The sequence below is a fragment of the Mesoplodon mirus genome (genome assembly GCF_964341445.2).
Source record: "Mesoplodon mirus genome assembly, chromosome: 2".
Taxonomy (NCBI): Eukaryota; Metazoa; Chordata; class Mammalia; order Artiodactyla; family Ziphiidae; genus Mesoplodon; species Mesoplodon mirus.
The window spans coordinates 70,003,152-70,024,460 of record NC_138977.1 but is presented as its reverse complement, the minus strand read 5'-3'; the positions used below and the strand labels follow the sequence as shown (position 1 = coordinate 70,024,460).

General features: G+C 38.6%; 1 protein-coding gene across 1 annotated transcript; it reads right to left on the bottom strand.

Annotated features, from left to right (window-relative positions):
* Positions 1-4,957: 4,957 nt before the first annotated feature.
* GHITM (growth hormone inducible transmembrane protein) lies at positions 4,958-20,674 on the bottom strand. Its single transcript, XM_082639807.1, has 9 exons — positions 20,549-20,674; positions 18,992-19,156; positions 17,891-17,990; positions 16,211-16,322; positions 15,642-15,783; positions 12,252-12,360; positions 7,398-7,586; positions 6,767-6,938; positions 4,958-5,247 (listed from the first exon to the last, which is right to left on the bottom strand). Exons 2-9 carry the CDS (start codon positions 19,118-19,120, stop codon positions 5,163-5,165), a joined length of 1,038 nt encoding a protein of 345 aa, XP_082495933.1. The 5' UTR covers positions 19,121-19,156; positions 20,549-20,674; the 3' UTR covers positions 4,958-5,162.
* Between the last annotated feature and the right edge of the window lie 635 nt (positions 20,675-21,309).

Sequence of the window (21,309 nt, the reverse complement as noted above, 5' to 3'; positions counted from 1 at the left end):
AAGGTCCTAATGTAGAGCACAGGGTATTATATTCAGTACCCTGTGATAAACCATAATGGAAAAGCACATAAAAAAAGAATGTATATAGGTGTATAACTGAGTCACTTTGCTGTACAAAGTGACACATTACAAATCAACTATACAGCAAAAAATAATAATAATAATGCTGTTGTGTTCAGGCGCAAAATTCCCCACCAACAGTAAGGGTTTCTGTCTCCAGCATTCCCTGCTCAAAGGTCAGCAGGGCCAACGGCCCTCTCTCACTATGAGATCTCTCCTGGCCACCACCCACTGCCTCTGCCCATCTGATGCTGTCTTCTAGCTGACAAGCTCCCAGCCAGGCTGTGACAGCAGGGCAAAAAGGGTCTCATTCACCCTGGTTTCTCCCCACAGTTGGTGCTAAGAGTTCATCCCTTAAAGGAGTACTGAACTGAACCAACTCGTTAATCCCTTTTATGAACAGCCAGATCATGCCAAACCACAAAATCTTTCTCTCTCAACTTCCACTGGCATTCCTATTTGGGAGTCATTCTGCATTGCTGGGAAATCAGTCCATTCAACCTGTATGAAGTACGTAACTGGGTGGGGCTAGGTTGTGGAAGAGTCTCTCTGAATCGTCAGATACCAGTTCTTAACAGGACAATGAACTATTAGAAATGGAAAACAAATCATTGAAAAATACCATTATTTCTTCAATTCTAAGATGCCACTGATTTAAAGATACGCTGTTTAGTTTTGTGGAAAAAAATCATGAAATGGAACACACATTTCAGAAATGAAGTCTGAAAAATACTGCATCTTAGAAGAGGTAGCATGACTAATGAGCTAATAAAGACACGACACCCTTCCTAGGAGATCGTCATTTGAACCTCTATTTCACCAAGCTCTGCGATGCTAAGTGAAACTACTCTGGGGCACATAGGTGAGCAGTCCACCTGTTCCAAGCACATGGAAGGCTAGCCTGGAAGAATGATAGCCACCTGACATCACACGTACAGGTGATCAGGCAGCTTTTAAAAAGTGCTTAGTGGAAAGCATTTGTTTTAAATATTTAAAAATTTTCTGAATTTGCTCAGTTGTGAGAATGAATGTCAAGTTGGTCCTGCCATAAAATATCAATCCTGTATTTCTGGGTGTAGCCACAGGGACCCCCAAGCCTTCTAACTGTATCCAATGAGGCTGCAACCCAGCCTCTCAACTGAAGGTGGAAGGTTGGAGGCCCGTTAGGAGGGCTGATATTCCATTAGGTGAGGAAGCAATACAAGCTATGAGCAAAGCAGAATGGAATACTGAGGCTGAAGGGAACAGATTGTGCTGGAGCTGCCCTCATGCTAACTGGTGGTGGCCCTGTGAGATACCGCTAGAGCAGTCCATATAACCCTCCCTCCCCCATCAGACTTTTCACTGATTTCATCTTTGCTACTGGCACAAAATGCTCCTTTTGCTATTTTCAAATGTTAATACTGAGGGAACTTCCTCCATCTTCCTGAACTGTTTCACAAAAGACAAAGTCCTCAAGATCACAGCTTTCATATCTTTTCCTGAAAAATGGCTTCCATTTTGAGTGCTAGCTAAATTGAGTACATTTAAGGAGAATTTCATCTTACTGATTACATCGACCTTAAAAAATGGTTTCATCTGTAGCTCCAAGTGGACTGGGCAATACAGAAAAGGAGTTTCTGGTACTCTATACAATAGGATCTGGGGAAGTAAAATATAAATGATTACCATCCATTTATCCTTCAACGAGATCAATCCCTTTTGATAAACACTAAAATTCTAATGTTCTAAGTATTTTCAGCTAAACCTCAACCTATTTAATTTGTAGTGCTTTTGATTCTCAAACAGGATTTCAGCCCTATGGCATTCATCACAAACTTCCCAGTATATCTGGTTAGGAGGTTCAACTCTACCACTTTATTCTTCCCAGCCATATGACCTTGTGCAAAGACTGAACCTGTGGGCTTCAGTTTACTCCTCTGCAAAATGGGGACAGCAGTGCTTAGCTCAAAGGAATGTTATGATTATGCAAAGGGCTTATCACACAACATGCAAACATTTCAGTTCAACATTAGATATTATCAGCATATCTGGACCCTCCTACCCTATTCAAATGATATAGATCTTGGGTATATTCAATTTCAGGGACTTTAATGTGGACACATCCTACACAGATGAACAAATTTCAGGAAAATATGCCTGCTTTTCTTCCCAGATCCTAACATTTTAAAGTGCACAGAAAATACTCAAGGGTCAGGCCTCTAGGCACAGCACACACACCAGTTGTGTGCAGGGAATCAGGCTTCAGGGGAACCTGTTCTTGTCATCTTCCCCCATATCCCTACTCTCTCTCCATTATATTCCTGCTGTGTAAAATGCCCTACCTTTCTTATGTGCTGTAACTATGTTTACTCTTGAAGATTTCATCCTCGGACACCTTGTAAACGTAACATTGTTCTCTTCTGACACTCATCACCAGAGGCTACGGCTGTCTTTACATGAGGTTGCTATGCTTCAGAAGGCAACTTCTATTATTGTCTCCCCTGGGTCCAGTTAGCGTGGTCCAGACGCTATACTCACGTCCTCTGAATGTTCATTAGATACCATTCTAAGCAAACCAAATGGGCCTTTATTATTTTGTGTGATTGTTTTTAACCACATACCTCAGTTACCCTTTAACTCTTCAGAAGATGTTTCAGAAAATGAGAAATGGATTTTTTTTTTTTTGCCTAAAGCCTATCAATTTGCAGGTCTCCACTCTTCCCTGTGAGTGATGTGAGGGAAAAAAAAAACCCAGTAGTATGTTAACAGTAGCCAGAGAAATAGTGATTTTTCTTCTGTTATCATTTAAGACCTATTATAATATTTTAATTTATATTCATTTCATACTGAAGTCTTCACTGTCTTAGCAAAATCAGAAAAAGTGCTATAATAAAATGCTGTCATTAAAAAAAAATAAACCAAAAAAACCCCTTGATTTTCTAGATAAGCCTTTGCCTGATACCACTGTTGAAATTATATCATTTTGTGTTGTGTGTATATCATCCCAACATAAGGATATAAACTTTGTGTGCTAAAACGTGACTGACAACAGGACCGGTAAGATTTCACTCTAAGATCACACTGTACAGGGGCTAAGGTAGAGAAGGGAAAACACAGAAGTTTCATAGATGTTTCTTAGGAAAAAACCCTTCAAAACCAGCCAGCAACAGCAGCTAAAACTTATATAGCGTTTACTAAGTGCCTGCACATTTCACCTTAACCCTATGAGGTAGGTTCTGCTATCATCTTCATTTTACAGATGAGGAAATGGGCACAGAGAGGTTAAGTAATTTGCCAAAGGTCACGTAAGGAATAAGTGGAAGAGCTGGGATTCAGATAAATGCAGTCTAGATGTAAGGACCATAGTTATAATCATACCATACTCTATATACTACATCAGTAAGGGAATAAGTTACTCTCTCGAACAAATCTCCTATTCAATGATATGCATATGGTTCAGCTGGAAAAATTACAGACCAATCACCATCTGGCTAGAACCTTTATTATTTCAGGAATAGGCATCCTATGTAACTTGAGGTGGGTAGAATAATTATTAATGGATTACTGTAGTATTTGTCAAAACACCATCTCAATAATCATACACTTATTTCATTCATAAGAACTTCCAAAAATAACTTGTGTATCAAAAAACTTATAAATGGCACAAGAGAGTTAAGTAATGGCCTATGGAGGAGAGGAGAATTCTGCTAGGGGAAACTCTAGTGAAGCATTTTCTCCATTACATTTTTGATTGATATAGTTCATGAAAGAAGCCTCGCTTTGCCTTCCTTTTTTTTTTTAAAAATAAATTTATTTATTTATTTATTTTTGGCTGCGTTGGGTCTTCGTTGCTCTGCGCGGGCTTTCTCTAGTTGCAGCGAGCGGGGGCCACTCTTCGTCGAGGTGCGCAGGCTTCTCATTGCAGTGGCTTCTCTTGTTGCGGAGCACAGGCTCTAGGCTCGCGGGCTCTAGAGCACAGGCTCAGTAGCTGTGGCGCACGGGCTTAGTTGCTCCGCGGCATGTGGGATCTTCCCAGATCAGGGCTCAAACCCATGTCCCCTGCATTGGCAGGCGGATTCCTAACCACTGCGCCACCAGGGAAGCCGTGCCTTCCTTTTTTTCAGTGATTCCTCTGAGAGGGAATGCAAGAAACTAAATCTGAGGGGGAAAACTGCTTTCATAATCTCAAGTGTAAACCACGAGTAGGCTTTTCTGATAAAAGTTAAAGCCTGAAGAGATAAGAAAGGCAAGCATGTATTCCTTTAAACATTTCAATAAATTTGTAAAAATATTCAGCAACTATGCACATATTGTTTGTATACTTAAAATGCAACAATTTTCATGCTTCGAATATTTTTTTCCTGAGTGTTTTAAGGATATTTTGTTCTACTAGACAATTCAAAAGTAAGACTTACACACACACATAATATATGTAACAGGAATTCTCCACATGATTAGCATTGTGGACTCTCCCAACAGTGTCAAACAATGAGAAGCCAAACATGATCACATCCATATCGTAAGGAGAGCGTGGAGAATCACCTATGTCTTTTGTTTTCTGCTCAGTGCTTCTGGTAAGTTCAGCAGATGTACAGCCATGACTTGTTTCCAAACATCCAGACCCCCTCACTGGCTCACCACAATTACACGAGTGCTAAGTTCTAAGTATTCAAAGAAAGACTGCAGGTGTCGCTTTACTTCTCTCTGGTCCCTTTACCAAACCCCTACATCACTTATGACATTACTTGTTAATATTCTGCAATGAAAAATGCAGGTACACAAGTTTGCTAAATTTCACTTAACCAAATAAATTTAAAAATATATAAAATACTTAAATTCCTTCAACACAAAACTTGGTTTTCATATTCATTTGAACATTTTAGAATTACTCAAACACAAGAATTGAAAATGTGTGTATTATTTGGAAGAGAACTACTGAATTTATTCTCCAGAAGAAAAAGCAGACCTGAAGCATCACATTACTGGAACACCTGAAACATGTTGACAAGTTCTTATCTTCTAAACTTCAACGAAAGCTGCTTGCACAAACTAAAGAATATCTGCCCCTATTAAACAAGCCAGATATCTGATGTATTAAGGAAGTCAGAAGCTGAGTCACTTCATTTCTTTCTGTTGCCTCCAGTTGCTAGAATACTGGCAATTCGCATAAATATATTTAATGTATCCATGTAGATTCCCAGCATCCTAGAAAAGAAATTATGCCTGTTAAATATGATGTAATTCTTGTAACAATGACAAAAACGATTTCTTAACGTAGGAGAGAAGAAAGCGCAACACTGATTATTTGTCCCAGGTATATGAAATGGAAATTTTAAAAAAGACACCAACTAAGGAAGTCCTAGACTAGAAAACTATCAAGATTTTTCTTTTGGCAGATTAATCTTTTACGTGTTAAAGGGCAGTTTTAAAAATCATTATATTCTCTGACACTCTATTATGAGTACAGCATCTTGCTTTAAAAAAAAAAAAGAAATGGGTAATAGACAATGAAATAATCAAAACAAAAACCAAAGAAACACCTTCACAAAAATGTGTCAGACACAAGTCTGGCATTTTAAAATATAACACACTCCCTCAATGCCTCCCCTCATTACCCCCAAAAAAACCTGCTACAAATCTGTAAGCATTATAGCAATGTTTAAAAAAATCATTACATTAAGTTTTAAACAAAGAAAAATAAATTACTTTAAAAAATGTGATAGACACCATGAAACTCAAGGAAATTACTTAAATAAAATAACCTACTTTGGTGGAGAGGCCAAGGAAAGGAAAAAGCATTATTATACAACACTTAACATCAGCTACAGTTGAGTATCTCCAAAATGGAATTTTCAATTTTTAATAAAAAATTAAAAATTGAAGTGTTTCCAATTTTTAATAAAATAGGCTTTCCTATTAAAAATTTCAATTATGTACACTTTCCAAAAATAACACTTGACTAATACATCTTTTCTTCAGTTTTAAAGTCTGTTAAATATAAATTACACACACACACACACACAATTAATTGACCAACAAAAGGACTATAAGGCTAATTAACAAAAATAGGTAAAATACTCTGAATCAACTGAATACATACCTAATTATTACACTTAGTTGCAATATAATCAAATGTATACACAACTTACTAAGGAAAGAGAACAGACCAAATAATAACAGAAATAAAATAGTAAAATTCAACAAAGTCATTGTTGCAGGTTGAACTCAAAAGATATGTTCAAGTCCTAATCTGTGGTACCTGTGAATGTGACCTTACTTGGGAATAGGGTCTTTGCGATTATAATTAAGATGTGAGTAAAGAAGAGGTAATATTGGAGAAGGGTGAGCCTTAATTCAATATGGCATCATTATAAGAGACAGAGATACAGGGAGAACATCATATGAGGACAGGAGTAAAGATTAGAGTGATATATCTAAAAGCCAAGGAATGCCAAGGATGGTTGGCCATGACAAGAAGCTAGGAGAGAGGCATGGAGTAGATTCTCCCTTAGGGCCCTCAGAAGGTACCAACCCTGATGATACCTTGATTTCAGACTTCTGGACTTTGGAACCATGAGAGAATAAATTTCTATTGTTTCAAATCAGCCAGTTTATATAATTTGTTATAGCAGTCCTTGGAAACTAACACAGTCATAAAACAAAATAGGCCGAAGCAACACAAATGTCCTTATGCAACAAAGAAAAGACATTAAAGGCTACTTACGAATTGATGGGATCATATTTTTGAACTCCATACACTGGTACTACTTCTGCACGCTTGATTACTTTCTGTGTATCATACAGAAGAAACATGCTGAAAAGAACTAATCCGCCATAAATTGCCACTGAGTACAGAGTGGCGCCAGCCACAGTGGTAGGTGGAAGAAACATAGATCCTGAAATCAAAAAGGGAAAAAAAAAGTTTTTCTGGGAAAAAGGATTTTTCTGTAACTGGATTTATAATCAGCATTACTTAAAAAAATTTTCTTCTTTGGTATGCTGCACAGATAAGGAAACATCCGAGTATGTGCTCTAATTTTACATACATTCAGTTCAAAACCCATTATACTCATTCTTGCAATGGGTCACTTGCCCACATTATAGGAAAGTTCCTGCATCAGAGCAATTTTCATGTTCTCCAGACCAACTTTCCCATTTTACATGTATTTGGTAAAACCAATAATAATGGTTTGCCATGATGCCAAGTGAGCAAATCCAGTCAAATTAGCATATATGTTTTAACCAACTTTTAAAAATGACACTTACTAGATTCTCTCCATTAGGATACCTGAGTATGTCAGATGATTTTAGGACATCATGAACCAAGAACCAAGCATCAAAGCACAGTGGCTTACCTAGTGAGGACACAAAGACGACACCCAGGCCCACGCCCAGGGGTGCTCCCATGTTCAAAAACTTCTCACTGGGTGCACACATGGCCACAGTGGATAGGCCTCCCACAACACCAGCTGTGTACCATGCAGCTCTGATGAGAAGAGGCCCCCCTAATATCGTCAGAGGAGCCACCACTGCACCCATCACACCTGCAGAAAGAGCAAGCAGGCAGTTAAATATTTACTAAGTAACAACCAAAAGGAAAATGCTTCTTCTAACTAACATGCCATCTGAACATATAGCTTATAGTTAAACAATATGATTACAAAAAGTCTTCTCCTTATTTAGGTGACACTATCCCCAAAACCCCACAACTAAAACTTGTACCTATCCAAATTTTAAATCACAAGTAACACGATTCCTAGTCAGTCAGTCAAAACTCACACAAGTATAAACACTAATTTAGATTTTTAGTAACTATGTCAAATTCAGTGTAGTTCATTATTTGGATCTGAGTCTACCAATAGTCTTTGTAACAATATTCACATTTGGAAGAACTGAGATGAAAGGCTTAAAATAACTGAAGGTCAAATCTACTGTGCTGAAAGAGAACACAGTAAAAGGAAAGATTAAGTATATGATGCTAATCTTAAAGTAGGAACTTCAAGGACAGATGCTGCTGTTACCTTGTGTAATAGGGAATGTAATCACAGCTTGTAAAAAGCAATTTTAGTTGTCAGATAGTTATAAACATGTCCACCAAAAGTATAGTAATAATTTCATTAGCAAAGGTAAATAGAAATCTTTTATTTAAAAAAAACAGATCTTAGATAAGGCATTGTTTCCGTATTGAGTAGAGCAAGCTATACCCTTTTCTTCTTTTTTTTTTTGGGCAGTACCATATGACTTGTGGGATCTTAGTTCCCCAACCAAGGATCGAACCTGGGCCCCCTGCAGTGGAAGCATAGAGTCCTAACCACTAGACAGCCAGGGAATTCTCAACTATTCCCTTTTCTTAAACATTAAATGTGCATAGTTGAACTCATGGAATAAGCACAGAGCTACCTTCACACGGAAATTTTAATACCAGTGTGTCTCTTTTGAGACTAACATTTCTAGATCAAGTAATAGGGCATATTTTATTACATGATGATGAAAAATTAAAAATTTTTTTGCTCTAGGAAAGATATTGGATAGAAATTCATCTGTATGACATTTCTATTAGAATTCCTATCAGTTTTGCAACTGACAGCAAAATTTTAAGAAAAACTTTCAAGGAGATTATTGAGATTTTTTCCAATGATACTGATAAAAATCTTAAATGGCAATAGATGTTTGCTGCTTAAGGACAAATCAATTACAAAACTGATAAGAATAGCTCAACATTATCATTGTGAATGAAAACTGCCCTTCAGAAAATCAGTACATCCACTGGGGAAAACAAGTATGAAGGTTCCTCAAAAAATAAACACAACTATCATATGATCCAGCAATCCCAATTCTGGGTTTATAAGCAAAGGAACTGAAATTAGGATATGAAAACAACCCAAGTGTTTGTCAATGGATGGATGGATAAAGAAGATGCAGTATATATAAACAATGGAATATTATTCAGACTCAAAAAAGAATGAAATGTTGCACTTCTTGACAATACAGATGGATCTTGAGGGCATTACGCTAAGTGAAATAAGTTGGACAGAGAAAGACAAATATCGTATGATCTCACTTATATGTGGAATCTAAAAAAGTCAAACAGAGAAACACAGAGCATAGTGGTGGTTACTAGGGGTTGGGGGGAGACAAAAATGCAGAGATACCTGTCAAGGGGTACAAGCTTCCAGTTATGATTAACAAGTTTGAGGACCTAATGTACATCATGATTACAGCTAATAATACCGTTATCATAAATGCTGCTAAGAGAGTAGATCTTAAATGTTCTCACCATAAAAAAGATACGGTAAATACAAAATGAAGGTGTTAGCTAATGCTATGGTAGTAATCATTTTGTAATATATAAGTGTCAAATCAACATGTTGTATGTCTTAAACTTATACAATATCATGTATCAGTTATATCTCTATAAAGCAGGGGAAAAACACAGTTAGAAGAGACTAGCTTTCAGTGAGCATTTCAGTAATTCTTGCACAGTATCACTTAGGCCTGATTGAGACCACAGCTGTGTCCACAAGGTATTAAACATCTGTATGAAAAATGAAAATAGAATGCATTGGGATGTTTATCCTGGGTCAAAATCTGGCTTTGATGTCTCTCTGACACTGTGAGTGGTTGCCCTTAGGTCATCCACTTTGGATTAAAGGGGTCTGAAACTCAATCATGTCAGTGAATGAAGAATTAGACAGAGAGTTGGACTTTAAGAAATAACATTGGGGGCTTCCCTGGTGGTGCAGTGGTTAAGAATCCGCCTGCCAGTGCAGGAGACATGGGTTTGAGCCCTGGTCCGGGAAGATCCCACATGCCATGGAGCAACTAAGCCTGTGCGCCACAACTACTGAGCCTGTGCTCTAGAAGCCGCAAGCCACATCTACTCCGCCTATGTGCCACAACTACTGAAGCCCATGTGCCTAGAGCCCATGCTCCACAACAAGAGAAGCCACTGCAATGAGAAGCCCACACACCACAACGAAGAGTAGCCCCCACTCATCGCAACTAGAGAAAAGCTTGCGCGTAGCAACGAAGACCCAATGCAGCCAAAAATAAATAATAAATTTATGGGGGAAAAAAAGAAAAAAAGAGAAATAACATTGTGGGGGGGGTGTCAGTCTTGACTTTGGCACTTCCTGCTGTGTGACTTCACCCAGCCTCAGCTTCCTCATCCATGAACATATGGACAGGCTAATGCCAGCACACACAGCTTCCCAAGATGTTTATGAAGAATAAAGCAAATTCTGAAAACAAATTAAAAAAAGAAAAAAATGGCATTCATACTGTGCAAGAAAGGGTTAACACAGCAGACCTAAGCCTACCTTTACAAAGACCTGCTTGCAAGGTTAATCCTTGGCTGGCATCTGAGAACTTGGCACTGGAACCATTCTCTAACCTTAGGGTTAGACTATTTATGCAAACAGTGAGTTATGCTGAATGCCTGCTTTCCTTCTGGGAGTCTGGATTTTGGTAGTTGCTAGGAGGGCCCCTAAATGATCAGCCCCCAATAAAAACCTTGGGCGCTGAGTCTCTAATGGGCTTCCCTGGGCAGAAACATTGTACATGTTACTGCATATTTAGCATTCTTGCCGTATACCCTCAAAGGAAGGAGACAGCACTGAAAGCCTGTGTGTGGATTTCTCCACACTCTAGACTTTGCCTGTATCTTTCTCCCTTGCTGACCTTGTTGTGTATCCTTTCACTGTAATAAACCTTAGCTCTGAGTATAACTATATGCTGAGTCCTGTGACTCCATCTAACAAATTGCTGAATGAATGGGTGGTCTTGGGGACTGCCCTCCAACACACATAAAACACTCAGAACTTAAGTAATTTATATGTTACAATTATATCAGATAAAAAGAGGTTTTCTAAGCAACACAGGTAGAAAGGCTTACTTATTCTAGCTAGAATTAAAACTACATAGCTACTTTAATTCAACAAGTGGATCTACTATTTATCAGAGATAAAATGACACTAAACCTGTTTATTCAAGGAAACAGTGTCTAAAATGGGAGACAGGTGTAGAACTCTATTTACTGGCTAAGATGTTGAATAATCCTTGAATATTTATATGGCACTAAGAGATATTAAATTTTATAGCAAATGCACACACTACGTTTTAAGTAATTTTTTTCTTAAAAGCAGGTTACTGGTATAAGAAAATATTGGGACCATCGCCCTCCCAACCACAAAAGTTCTGTCTTGTAAAGGTCCATGGAAAATATCTATGGTTGAATTACCTAAGACCTAATGGAAGAGAGGCTTGAAAACCAAGGTTGGGAAGTCATGCTCTCTCACATTCACCAAAACAAAGCCAGCACATGAAGAATACAAATGATGTATTTCACACTGGAAATTCATCATACTGGGTATCCCAAAGCTAATTTCCATTTACTAACCCATGTGAAAAACATTTTAGTCTGTCTCCCTGGAATTTTCATGGAAATCCTTATAAAATTTGTCTTGGCTTGTGGTAGAGATCATGCATCTAAAGCATTTTGTTTCTGCATCTGGTGTTCTTTACTCAACCCAGAGGCAGAATACCCTGGGATACTTGCAATGGAAAATACTTTATATCAACTTTAAAATATTTGTCTTTCCATAATTAAGGAAAATATTACATATACCTAAAGAAATATTAATACTGTTCTGTAATACCAGGGTTGGACAGCCTCTGTCCTGCCCACAGTAACTTTGTGCCAAAAACTATCTAAATACTGACCCAGCTAACCTCATCACACACAAAAGTGAATTTCCAAAGATCTTTTTGACTGCTTTCTTCTTCCCAATGCTCCACTGCAAAAATCTCTGCTCCTATTCTTTCACACATCTTACGTCCTCCTTCTCTGGTAGAGACCCCAGTTTCTTATTTTTCTAAAGATATACAACAAGAACAATTCTCAAGTGATGTGTATCAGATCTGAAATCCTTCTGGTATTAGACAAAATACATAAAAGGAAATCTCTGCATATACCAGACTGTCACCAGAGGCAAGTGTAATACTGGGGCTGTCGATGATCTTAGTATCAGAATCATTAACTTTCCAGAGTGGAGATCTGGCAATACTATTACCAGGAATAAGTGCAGAAAACCGTGTTTAGCAGACATGAGGCTTAATTAAATTGTGTACATATCATTTACAACCGTGAAGAGCCATCAAAAAAGGCAGTATTTAAGATTGTTTAACAACAATTGTAAAACAGAACATACCAGAATGTAGTAACCAAGCAAGATGCTTTGGGCCTGGGCTCTGGTCATATGATATCGACTGGACCAGCATTCCAGCTCCAATCATGGCCGCAAAGGTTGCACCAATTGTCTGAAAGACATGTATTACTAAGAAAAATTGATGCTTATACAGCAACAAAGTAGAAACCCACAGGTTCCAAGTCCAGTTAGTCCCTCCAATAAACCATGTTTAAAAAGATGAAGGATAATAAACAGAATCCTATATTTCTCTAGCACATTAAAAGGCCTTGTGCTCATTTCAGTTTGGTCAAATTAGCAAGAGCACCCCCTACTATCACACATAAAGTTTTCCAGACAACTTTAAGTGAATGAGTAGAGCTTTGGCAGATAACATCATCTTTAAAAAATTTGATTCTTGTTAGACAAAGGTATAACAAAACCCCTTTAAAAATCCCAGAATAATTATTTAATTATTTTAAATTATATTTATTTCGGTATAGCACAAGTAACATTAAAAAAAGTTAGTCATGATACACCAATTAGAATATATATATGTGTGTGTATATATATATATATATATATATATATAGCACATTGTCTCAAACTCTGTATTTGCTAAATGAAAACCTGAAAAAAAGAAGCACATGGAAAAGATGAGAAATAAGATTCTACATTTCTATCCTCCCAATTTTCTGGCTGAATTGGCCCTCATCCCCTTTCTTTGTCTATCTTCGATTTCCATTGTTACACATTTAAATATTGCTTGTGCATAACAAGGAAGAAATGTTTGTAATGAAAGATGATAATCTTCAGGAAATTTAAAGCAGAAATTGCAAACTTGCAGCCCTTGGGCAAGATCAAGCAGCAGATGTTTTGTCTGGCCAACTATTCAAAAAACAATTGAGCGTGAATGCATTTAGTTGTAAGGCTTTCTCTAGATGCCAAAATCCCACGTGACATACCAGGCCTGCCTCACTCATCTCATCTGCATTATGTCTAACCCATGGGCATCTGAACGGTCAACCTCTGAGGTAAAGTACAGGTAAACGTAACAGCTGTTTTTGCTGAGAATGCGAAAGCCTTCACTCATAACACAGAAAAGCACGCTGGGTTCTACTTCACCACCTTCCAATAGAGAAACAATTACTAAAAGCTACTTCATCTATCTCTGTGCAAAGCATTTTCAGGATATTTAACACAATTATATATTTTTCTTTTAAAGTCCTTCATCATCCAGGTTCATTTTTTGCCTTTTACCTTCCCATACTCTACACTCCAGCTACACTGAACTGGTAGGCTGCAAACATACCCGTTTCACACCTCTTTATTTTTGTTTATTGTGCCTAAAAATACCTCCTTCCTATCTGGTTGACATATTCCAGGATTACCTCTTTGCCTGTAAAGTTTTTCTGGTAGGTACCCTGGCTGTAATAAGCAGTGTCAGATGTCTCTACTCTGTTCCAAAAGCACTTGGTACAAACTTTGACATTATTTGTGTGTATGTCTGTCACCTCCCAAAGGCTTCTTCCTCTCTGTAGCACCTGTCTGGCTTTCTAAACTATTTTACTTAAGCAGCCCTGAAGGCAGGTGAGGCTGATCTTATGCCCACAAGCACCTGAGAATATGACCCAAGCACAAAACCTCCTTGAAGTCTTATTTTAGGGGCTAAACTCTTGTATATTTTAATCTTTCATGTTTGCTTTATTACAAAAGCATTGCTTTAAATTGTTTACCTCTGATTAAAACTGACATACCTGATGAGAATGCAACAGGTTGATTCTGTGCCTTCAATAACCTCTAGGCTAGGAGATTCATGACACCCATCTGAGAAGCAAGACCCTAATACTGAAGTGTCTAAATGGCTACATAATTGCAAATGGTTCTCCTTTTAGAAAGTACAGAATAGTGGACACATTACAGATTTGGAAGTCATAGGGATTTGGGTTGCCCATGGGAAGAATCAGTGGGAATTTGCTGTGGGAAGTGTGTAAGTGTTATATAAACTTTCCCATCTCCCATTCCCTTCCAGTCTCACGCTCGTTGCTCTAGTTTGCATTACCATCATTTTAGACCTTGAAAAGGCACGGCTGGTATACCTGCTTCCTGTCTCTTCCACATTAGCTCTTAAAGCTCAAATACAAATCACACTTTTGCTGTTCCAGTATCTGCAATGGCCTCTAACCGCTTAGGCGCTCTCCTCAGCTCGGCAATCAAACACACCCTTTCTAATTGTGTCTTCTTTACACTCCAGACCTCAAACACTTGAACTTCACTTGAATGGGATTGTAAAGTCACTTATAATGACTATCTCCTCTCCTTTGCCCAAGCTGTTTTTTTCACAAAACTCAACTACCCTGTCCTCTCCTACTAAAATAAAAAAAAAATGCTAGTAAAACAACAAATGCTCAAGAAACTCTCACTGAATATAAAACCTTATAAAGGGTCAAGAAAAGTTCAGAACAGTGCCAGCACTATTCTACTCCTAGTAGTATAGAGTGCTTGGGTTTTTGTGACAGCTACCCTCCACTGACCTCTAAGATGGATTTTTTTTTTTAACATCTTTATTGGAGTATAATTGCTTTACAGTGGTGTGTTAGTTTCTTCTTTATAACAAAGTGAATCAGCTATACATATACACATATCCCCATATCTCCTCCCTCTTGCGTCTCCCTCCCACCCTCCCTATCCCACCCCTCTAGGTGGTCACAAAGCACGGAACTGATCTCCCTGTGCTATGTGGCTGCTTCCCACTAGCTATCTATTTTACGTTTGGTAGTGTATATATGTCCATGCCACTCTCTCACTTTGTCCCAGCTTACCCTTCGCCCACGCTGTGTTGGCAAGTCCATTCTCTCTATGTTTGCGTCTTTACTCCTGTCCTGCCCCTAGGTTCTTCAGAACCATTTGTTTTTTTTTTTTTTTTTTAGATTCCATATATGTGTTAGCATACGGTATTTCTTTTTCTCTTTCTGACTTATTTCATTCTGTATGACAGACTCTAGGTCCATCCACCTCACTACAAATAACTCAATTTCGTTTCTTTTTATGGCTAATATTCCATTGTATATATGTGCCACATAAGATGGATTTTCATCTGCCTTATTTTTTAGTAAATTACTACAAAATAGAGCTGTTTGGTATCTGCTGCTAGATAAGTAGAATGTTCCTGTAAGTTTGGTTTCCAACATCTTTGCTGCTACTAAAATACATATTCAACAAGGAATAATAGCTGACTTGCCTAAGAAGGTATTTCCTACTTTGTTTCAGCTGCACTAATAATTCATATATTACTTGAACAAAGATTTGTTTAATATAGTAAGGTATTCTTTCCATTTAATCCCCTCCTCTGAGAGTTTTCATTTAATCTCTTGCTATTTAGTGGGAAAGGAAAACAAAAACAAGCTAACTTACCACCCAAGAGCCTCTCATCATGAAGTTCATGAGGGCAGGAGTTCTGCTCACTGCCAGGGCAGACAAAGCTGTTATGCCGATACTTCCTGCTAAGTACATATAGGTGGTATGAATTCTATCCTTCACATACTGAGGCCAAATTCTGTAAGAAACACAACACAGTTAATTTATAGAATTATGAATGTGAATTTTGGTTGAATAATTTACTAGGTGGGAGATCTTGAGAAATACCACTTTATTTCTCTAAATCTTATTCCAGTATCATGGAAATAATGATGCATGTTGGAGTTACCATAAAAAATTAAGTAATATAAAACATATAAGCACTTGGCACATATACAAAACAACACATTTGCTTCTTGCTTAAACATATATAACCTTGGTAAAAGATTTTTATTTATTGTTTGAATAAATATATGCCAAGGAAATGAGAGATTCTATTTTTATTCATGTATATTTCCACACAGTTGGAACACTGGACACAAAATATTCCAAAAGTGGTGAAAGATAAGGATGAGAAGAAAACTGGAACCTTTAAGGCACGAATTGTTTGAGAAAAATTTACTTACATGGCTTTTTCAATAGCTCCAATCTCATTAGACATTCCCAAGCCATAGTAGCACAAAGCTCCAAGACCAACAGCAGCCCCTCCAGCAATAAACCATCTTCCCATCTGATCAACTGCAGAACACAGGAGGAAATGCAAGTTAATACTGCTGTCTTGACTAAAATGATTAGACTTAATTAATCTTTAAGTTCACTCTAACAAAATTTGCGGAGGCAGTATATCTGTAGATGTAGGGATACTTCTGTGATATATGTTATTTTATTCATAAAAGATGTGTGTTCTCGTGACACTCTTAGAAAATAAAGATGAGAAAAACATGCTAACATCATGTTATATTTAATATTGTGTCTAAAGTGCTATTAACACAGATGATGCTTTACATGGAGTCAAGAAAAAAATGAACCAAAGAAAAATGTAATTAGTGTTTATGCAGCAAGATCAAGGGAGAGGATGCTCTTGTTTTTTAGAGTACCGAGAGGAAATGTTATCAACTCTTAACTGGATGGAGGTATTCACAAAGAGCATCTTGCTCCCTTTAGTCAAAGTTTATTCCCTAAGAATGTTACTACACTGTTGCTATGATTCATATAATTTGGTTTCTAGGGCCAAGTGACCAACAGAAATGCCCTGAGGGATGCCAACTAGGGCTCTCTCCCATTTTAAAATACAGATGGTCCCCAACTTTAAGATTTTTTAAAAAACGATATGTATTTAAGTAGAAACTGTACTTTGAATTTTTAATTTTGATCTTTTCCTGGGGTACTGACATGCAGTACGATACTCCCTTGTGATGCTGGGCAGTGGCACCCACTCAGCTAGTTGATCATGAGGGTAAACAGCCGATACACTTATAACCATTCTGTACTCACCCAACAATTCTATTTTTCACTTTCAGGATTCAATAAATCACAGGAAGGATTCAACACTTAATTATAAAATAGGCTTAGTGTTAGATAATTTTGCCCAACTGTAGGCTAATGTTAAGTATTCTGAACACGCTTAAGGCAGGCTAGGCTAAGCTATGATATTTGGTAAGTTAGGTATATTAAATATAATTTGAACTTCAGGACCTCTTTAAGTTATGATGGGTTTATCAGGACGTAACTCCATTTTAAGTCAGGGAAGATGGGTATTGACCTTTTGCAAGGCTGTTAAGGAGCAGTAGTGTTCTTTGATTTTGGGTAGATTACCAATCTAGATTCTGAACTTGCAAAGCTGAAATCCAAACTGTGAACCAAACTGACGTCATTAGGGTATTGCTTCCTGAGAGGCCCTAAATGGGCAGCCAATCAAGATGACCCCTCTTGAACAACTAACTTTTTATTAACATCTATGTTTTGGTGATTTACTCTTGACCTGAAACATATACAAATATTATGTTTGAAGTAAGATTCTACATGACTTCAAATGAACTTCAATAACAGATTATAACTTTCAGATCATGGCACATTAACTAATAATCCTTAAAAAAATGGTGAAAGTAAAATTTTTTTCTGGAAGAAATATGACTGGGGACCACTGAGCTCAGTGTGAAGTACCAACCTTTTCAGGGTCATCAGACACCTGAGCATGACTGCCCTTCTTCTCACAAAATGCACATATGTACAAGTTTGCATATACTTTAAGGAGGCTGTTCTGGACCTTTTTTTAAAACACGAGTTTACTAAAGGCTGCCACCTACTTTTAAATATTTTTTCCAATGATGGTTCCAGAGCTGCCTCCTTGAGTTCTTGGCCAGTTTTTCCACGTCGAATTCCAATTCTTGTCTTGGTGGCATATTCCTGATACACATGGAAACAAAGACACACACCACCCACACCAAAAGAATGTTAACAACAAAATAAAACAGAGGATCTCATCACCCTAGGAAACTCTGGATAATGTAACTTGGTACTTCCTATGTATGTAAGTCATATATACTTCACTATGAAAGTATGTTAGCCAATCTAAAAAATTAAATGTAGACCTTACCTGTGCTCTATCTTCGAAATGATTCACTAATTCATTACAACCTAACTTCTTAGGTCAGGTTTCTGAACTGTTTATTTCATAAACTACAAATTTTATTTATATCTCTAGAATTATCATATTTTAAACACTAACTTTTAAAAGATACGCATTTGGTAAGTATTAGCTGCATTTTTTCATCTGGGAAATGGGCTCAATCCTTCCTTTAATACAAAGCCAAAGGGAGGGATGACTACTACCTCTATTTTAGCTCTTTTTCAACAATGGAACAGTTAATTTAAGAGAAAAAAGTTGTCTCTTCTAGCTTCTGTATATTTCCTTATCTACCTCACATTTCAAAATTTATACTCCTAATTTGAATGCTAGAACAGAAATCTACTACAAAAGGAAACGGGTTTCTCTCTAACTTGACAGATTTTGTTTTACCATTCTCTAAACAAGAGCTGAAATGACATGTTTAGTAACTTATTAATAAGTTATTGGCCAAATGGTAATATTCTTAAGCTTTTGACAATCGGCTCCACGATCTCTCTGTTGAACCATACAGCTCTCAGTCCTTCACAAATTACTCTAAATTCTCTGAATGAGAAATTCCAAGAGCTGTAAGTAAAGGAGAAGTTATAGGAGTTCTTTTTCATATATGATAAGGATGGAACAGAACACTAATAGGAAGAAAGAGCTGATTTGGGACATTTTCAGGGCTGTTTCAGTAAATCACTAATAGTAGAATAGGGAGCTTCACAATCTGTCAAAAAAATGGTCCCAGAAGCATACAGAGAGACAGACAATATAAAAATATTCAGATTATCTTTACCCTGCTGGGTGGTAAGAGCCACTGATTTTTCGTGATGGAATTCTTCACAACAGGGGAGGCCTTGGTCAGAGCTGGGTGGAAAACCCTGGAAGGTAGTGTCCGGAGACACACAAGTCTTGCGGCCAGCATGGTGGTGCACCAGGTTTACCAAGCAGATCTGAAATGCTAGTTAGAGACAGAGACAAAAAATCACCCATTAACCAACCCACTGGCTCTAAGAAAGAGCCAGTCATCTCTTAGGAGGAAAGGTGAAATAAAGTGACCTTTTAAAATGATAATGATGAATACTCTGCTTGTCCCTTGTTAGTTCAAGAAATCCATCCCACAGAACTGGTTTGGGATGGACCACCAAAATGGGTTTAAATTCCAATCGGAACAATAACAAGAGGAATGACTTTTAAGTTATGTGTCCAATACAGGGTGGATTTAATATCTTAAGAGAATTAAGGGGTGTGTGATGGATTTTATACATGTGGTTTTGGCTGAAGATTTATACCAGCATTCAGTGGGAAAATTTAAAAAAGAGCTAAGAATAACTTTGAGCAGAGGAAAAATGTCATCCAAGAAGTGATTAACTCTTCAAGGTCATACTACATTGCAAGGTTATAAAACATCAGTGGAAACCAAGCATGCTAAGTATTACTTCCCTTCAAAATATGATATAAAAATATTCAAGGTATTGAAACCACCTGGGATGTATCTTAAAAATGTAGATTCCTAGGTCTAACTTCGGTCCTAATGATTTAACCCCTAGGAATAGGACACAGTAATATGTATTTTAACTAGCACCCCAAAAGCTAAGAATCTTTGCTTTTAAATACCTATCTGAGTGTACTTCCAACTCTGCCACGGGATCTGCGAGGGGTGTACAAAACTGACACCTATCCTTTGGAAAAATACCGAATCATTCTAGCACTTTCGTGACATTACATCATCTCAGCCTAAAGGTGCTGTGCCTCTCAGTCCTCAACACACCTACTGAGGAGCAGCAGCTCAGAGTGGCCTCCAGAGTGGGAATTTTACTTCTATCACAGGCTAGAAGTGGCCTCGTGTGCATGTTTGATCCCTGAGACTCAGGTGCCTTAACTACAAAATGGGTACTATTACCGACCCCGTACGCTTTCGTGTGCATCAATGAGCTCGGGCGCCTGGTCCCCCGAGAAAGTTCAGCTAGATCACAAGACTCGGATGAGAGCCCGGCAGCAAAAACTCCAGCCTCCCAAAGTCAACGCACGACTCTACAGCACACCAGCTGCAGGCACCCCATTATCTACCACAGCGGCGCCTGGGAGGCCCGGCCGCGGGGATGATTCAGCACCTCGCTGCCCAGGAAGAAGCAGGCAGAGAGAGCGGGCCCCTGCCCGCCTACCCCAGGCCCCGAAGTCGCCATCCCCTCCACCGGGTCACCTGCAGGACGGCCCTGACGCGCCGCCAGCCCGTGACGCAGCCCGCAGCGCCGCCGTCTCCAGTCCTCCCCACACGCACGCATCGGCCCAACGAGGCCGGCTGTCAGTAGTACGGTGGATCGCGGTGCCTCACGGCCCGGGGGAGCCTTACCTCAGTCCCTGGTCAACTCAAGGGCGCAGGTCCCCTTCCGGGCCAGCGAATCGCAACGACTACCACGTCCCGCGCCCGCCGTCCACTTCTTACTGATTGTGAGCGCAGTCTCTTTAGCTCGCTGCGTGACGCAACATCCGGAGAAGTCGCAAACACTAAGGACAGCCAATCATGAGAGGAGGCCTAACGGAAGGGCGGGTATAGTAGGAAGGAGGGTTTCCGAGCTGTAGGGGCGGGGCCAATGGAGGATTGTTGGGAGCCTCGCAGTCAACGTCCATCGTGGATGTGGGCAGAGAAGGCATTTCAGCCATTTTAGCTCTGGGTAGCGGAGCTCACCGTTTTTCTTTCAACGGTTACACTTGTAGCAGTTAAAAAATTATTTTAAAATTGAAAGATGATAGTATGAGAATTAAAAATTATTCCTTCGTCCTGTTTCTTTCCTCTTGTCAAGAATTTATTGCCAGATAGTGTGCCAAATTGGCAGTTTCAGACCGGAGCCAACGGGTTTCTTGCGGCAGATGTGAAATCTACAAAATGGTCTGAGTCACACGAGGTCGGAGAGCCGCCTGGCCGGATTTTAGGAGTTCTTTCATTGCTTTGTGACCTCCCCATGACACACTTTCAAGGTTCAGTGAATACTAGTATAATAGGTTGGTACAACAGGCTCTGCCTCTTACCCAGGGTTGTTTTGAAAACTATTTGTATGCACGTAATTTGTAAGTTGAAAAAACATTTCTTGGCTACGTGAGGAAGATTTTCCC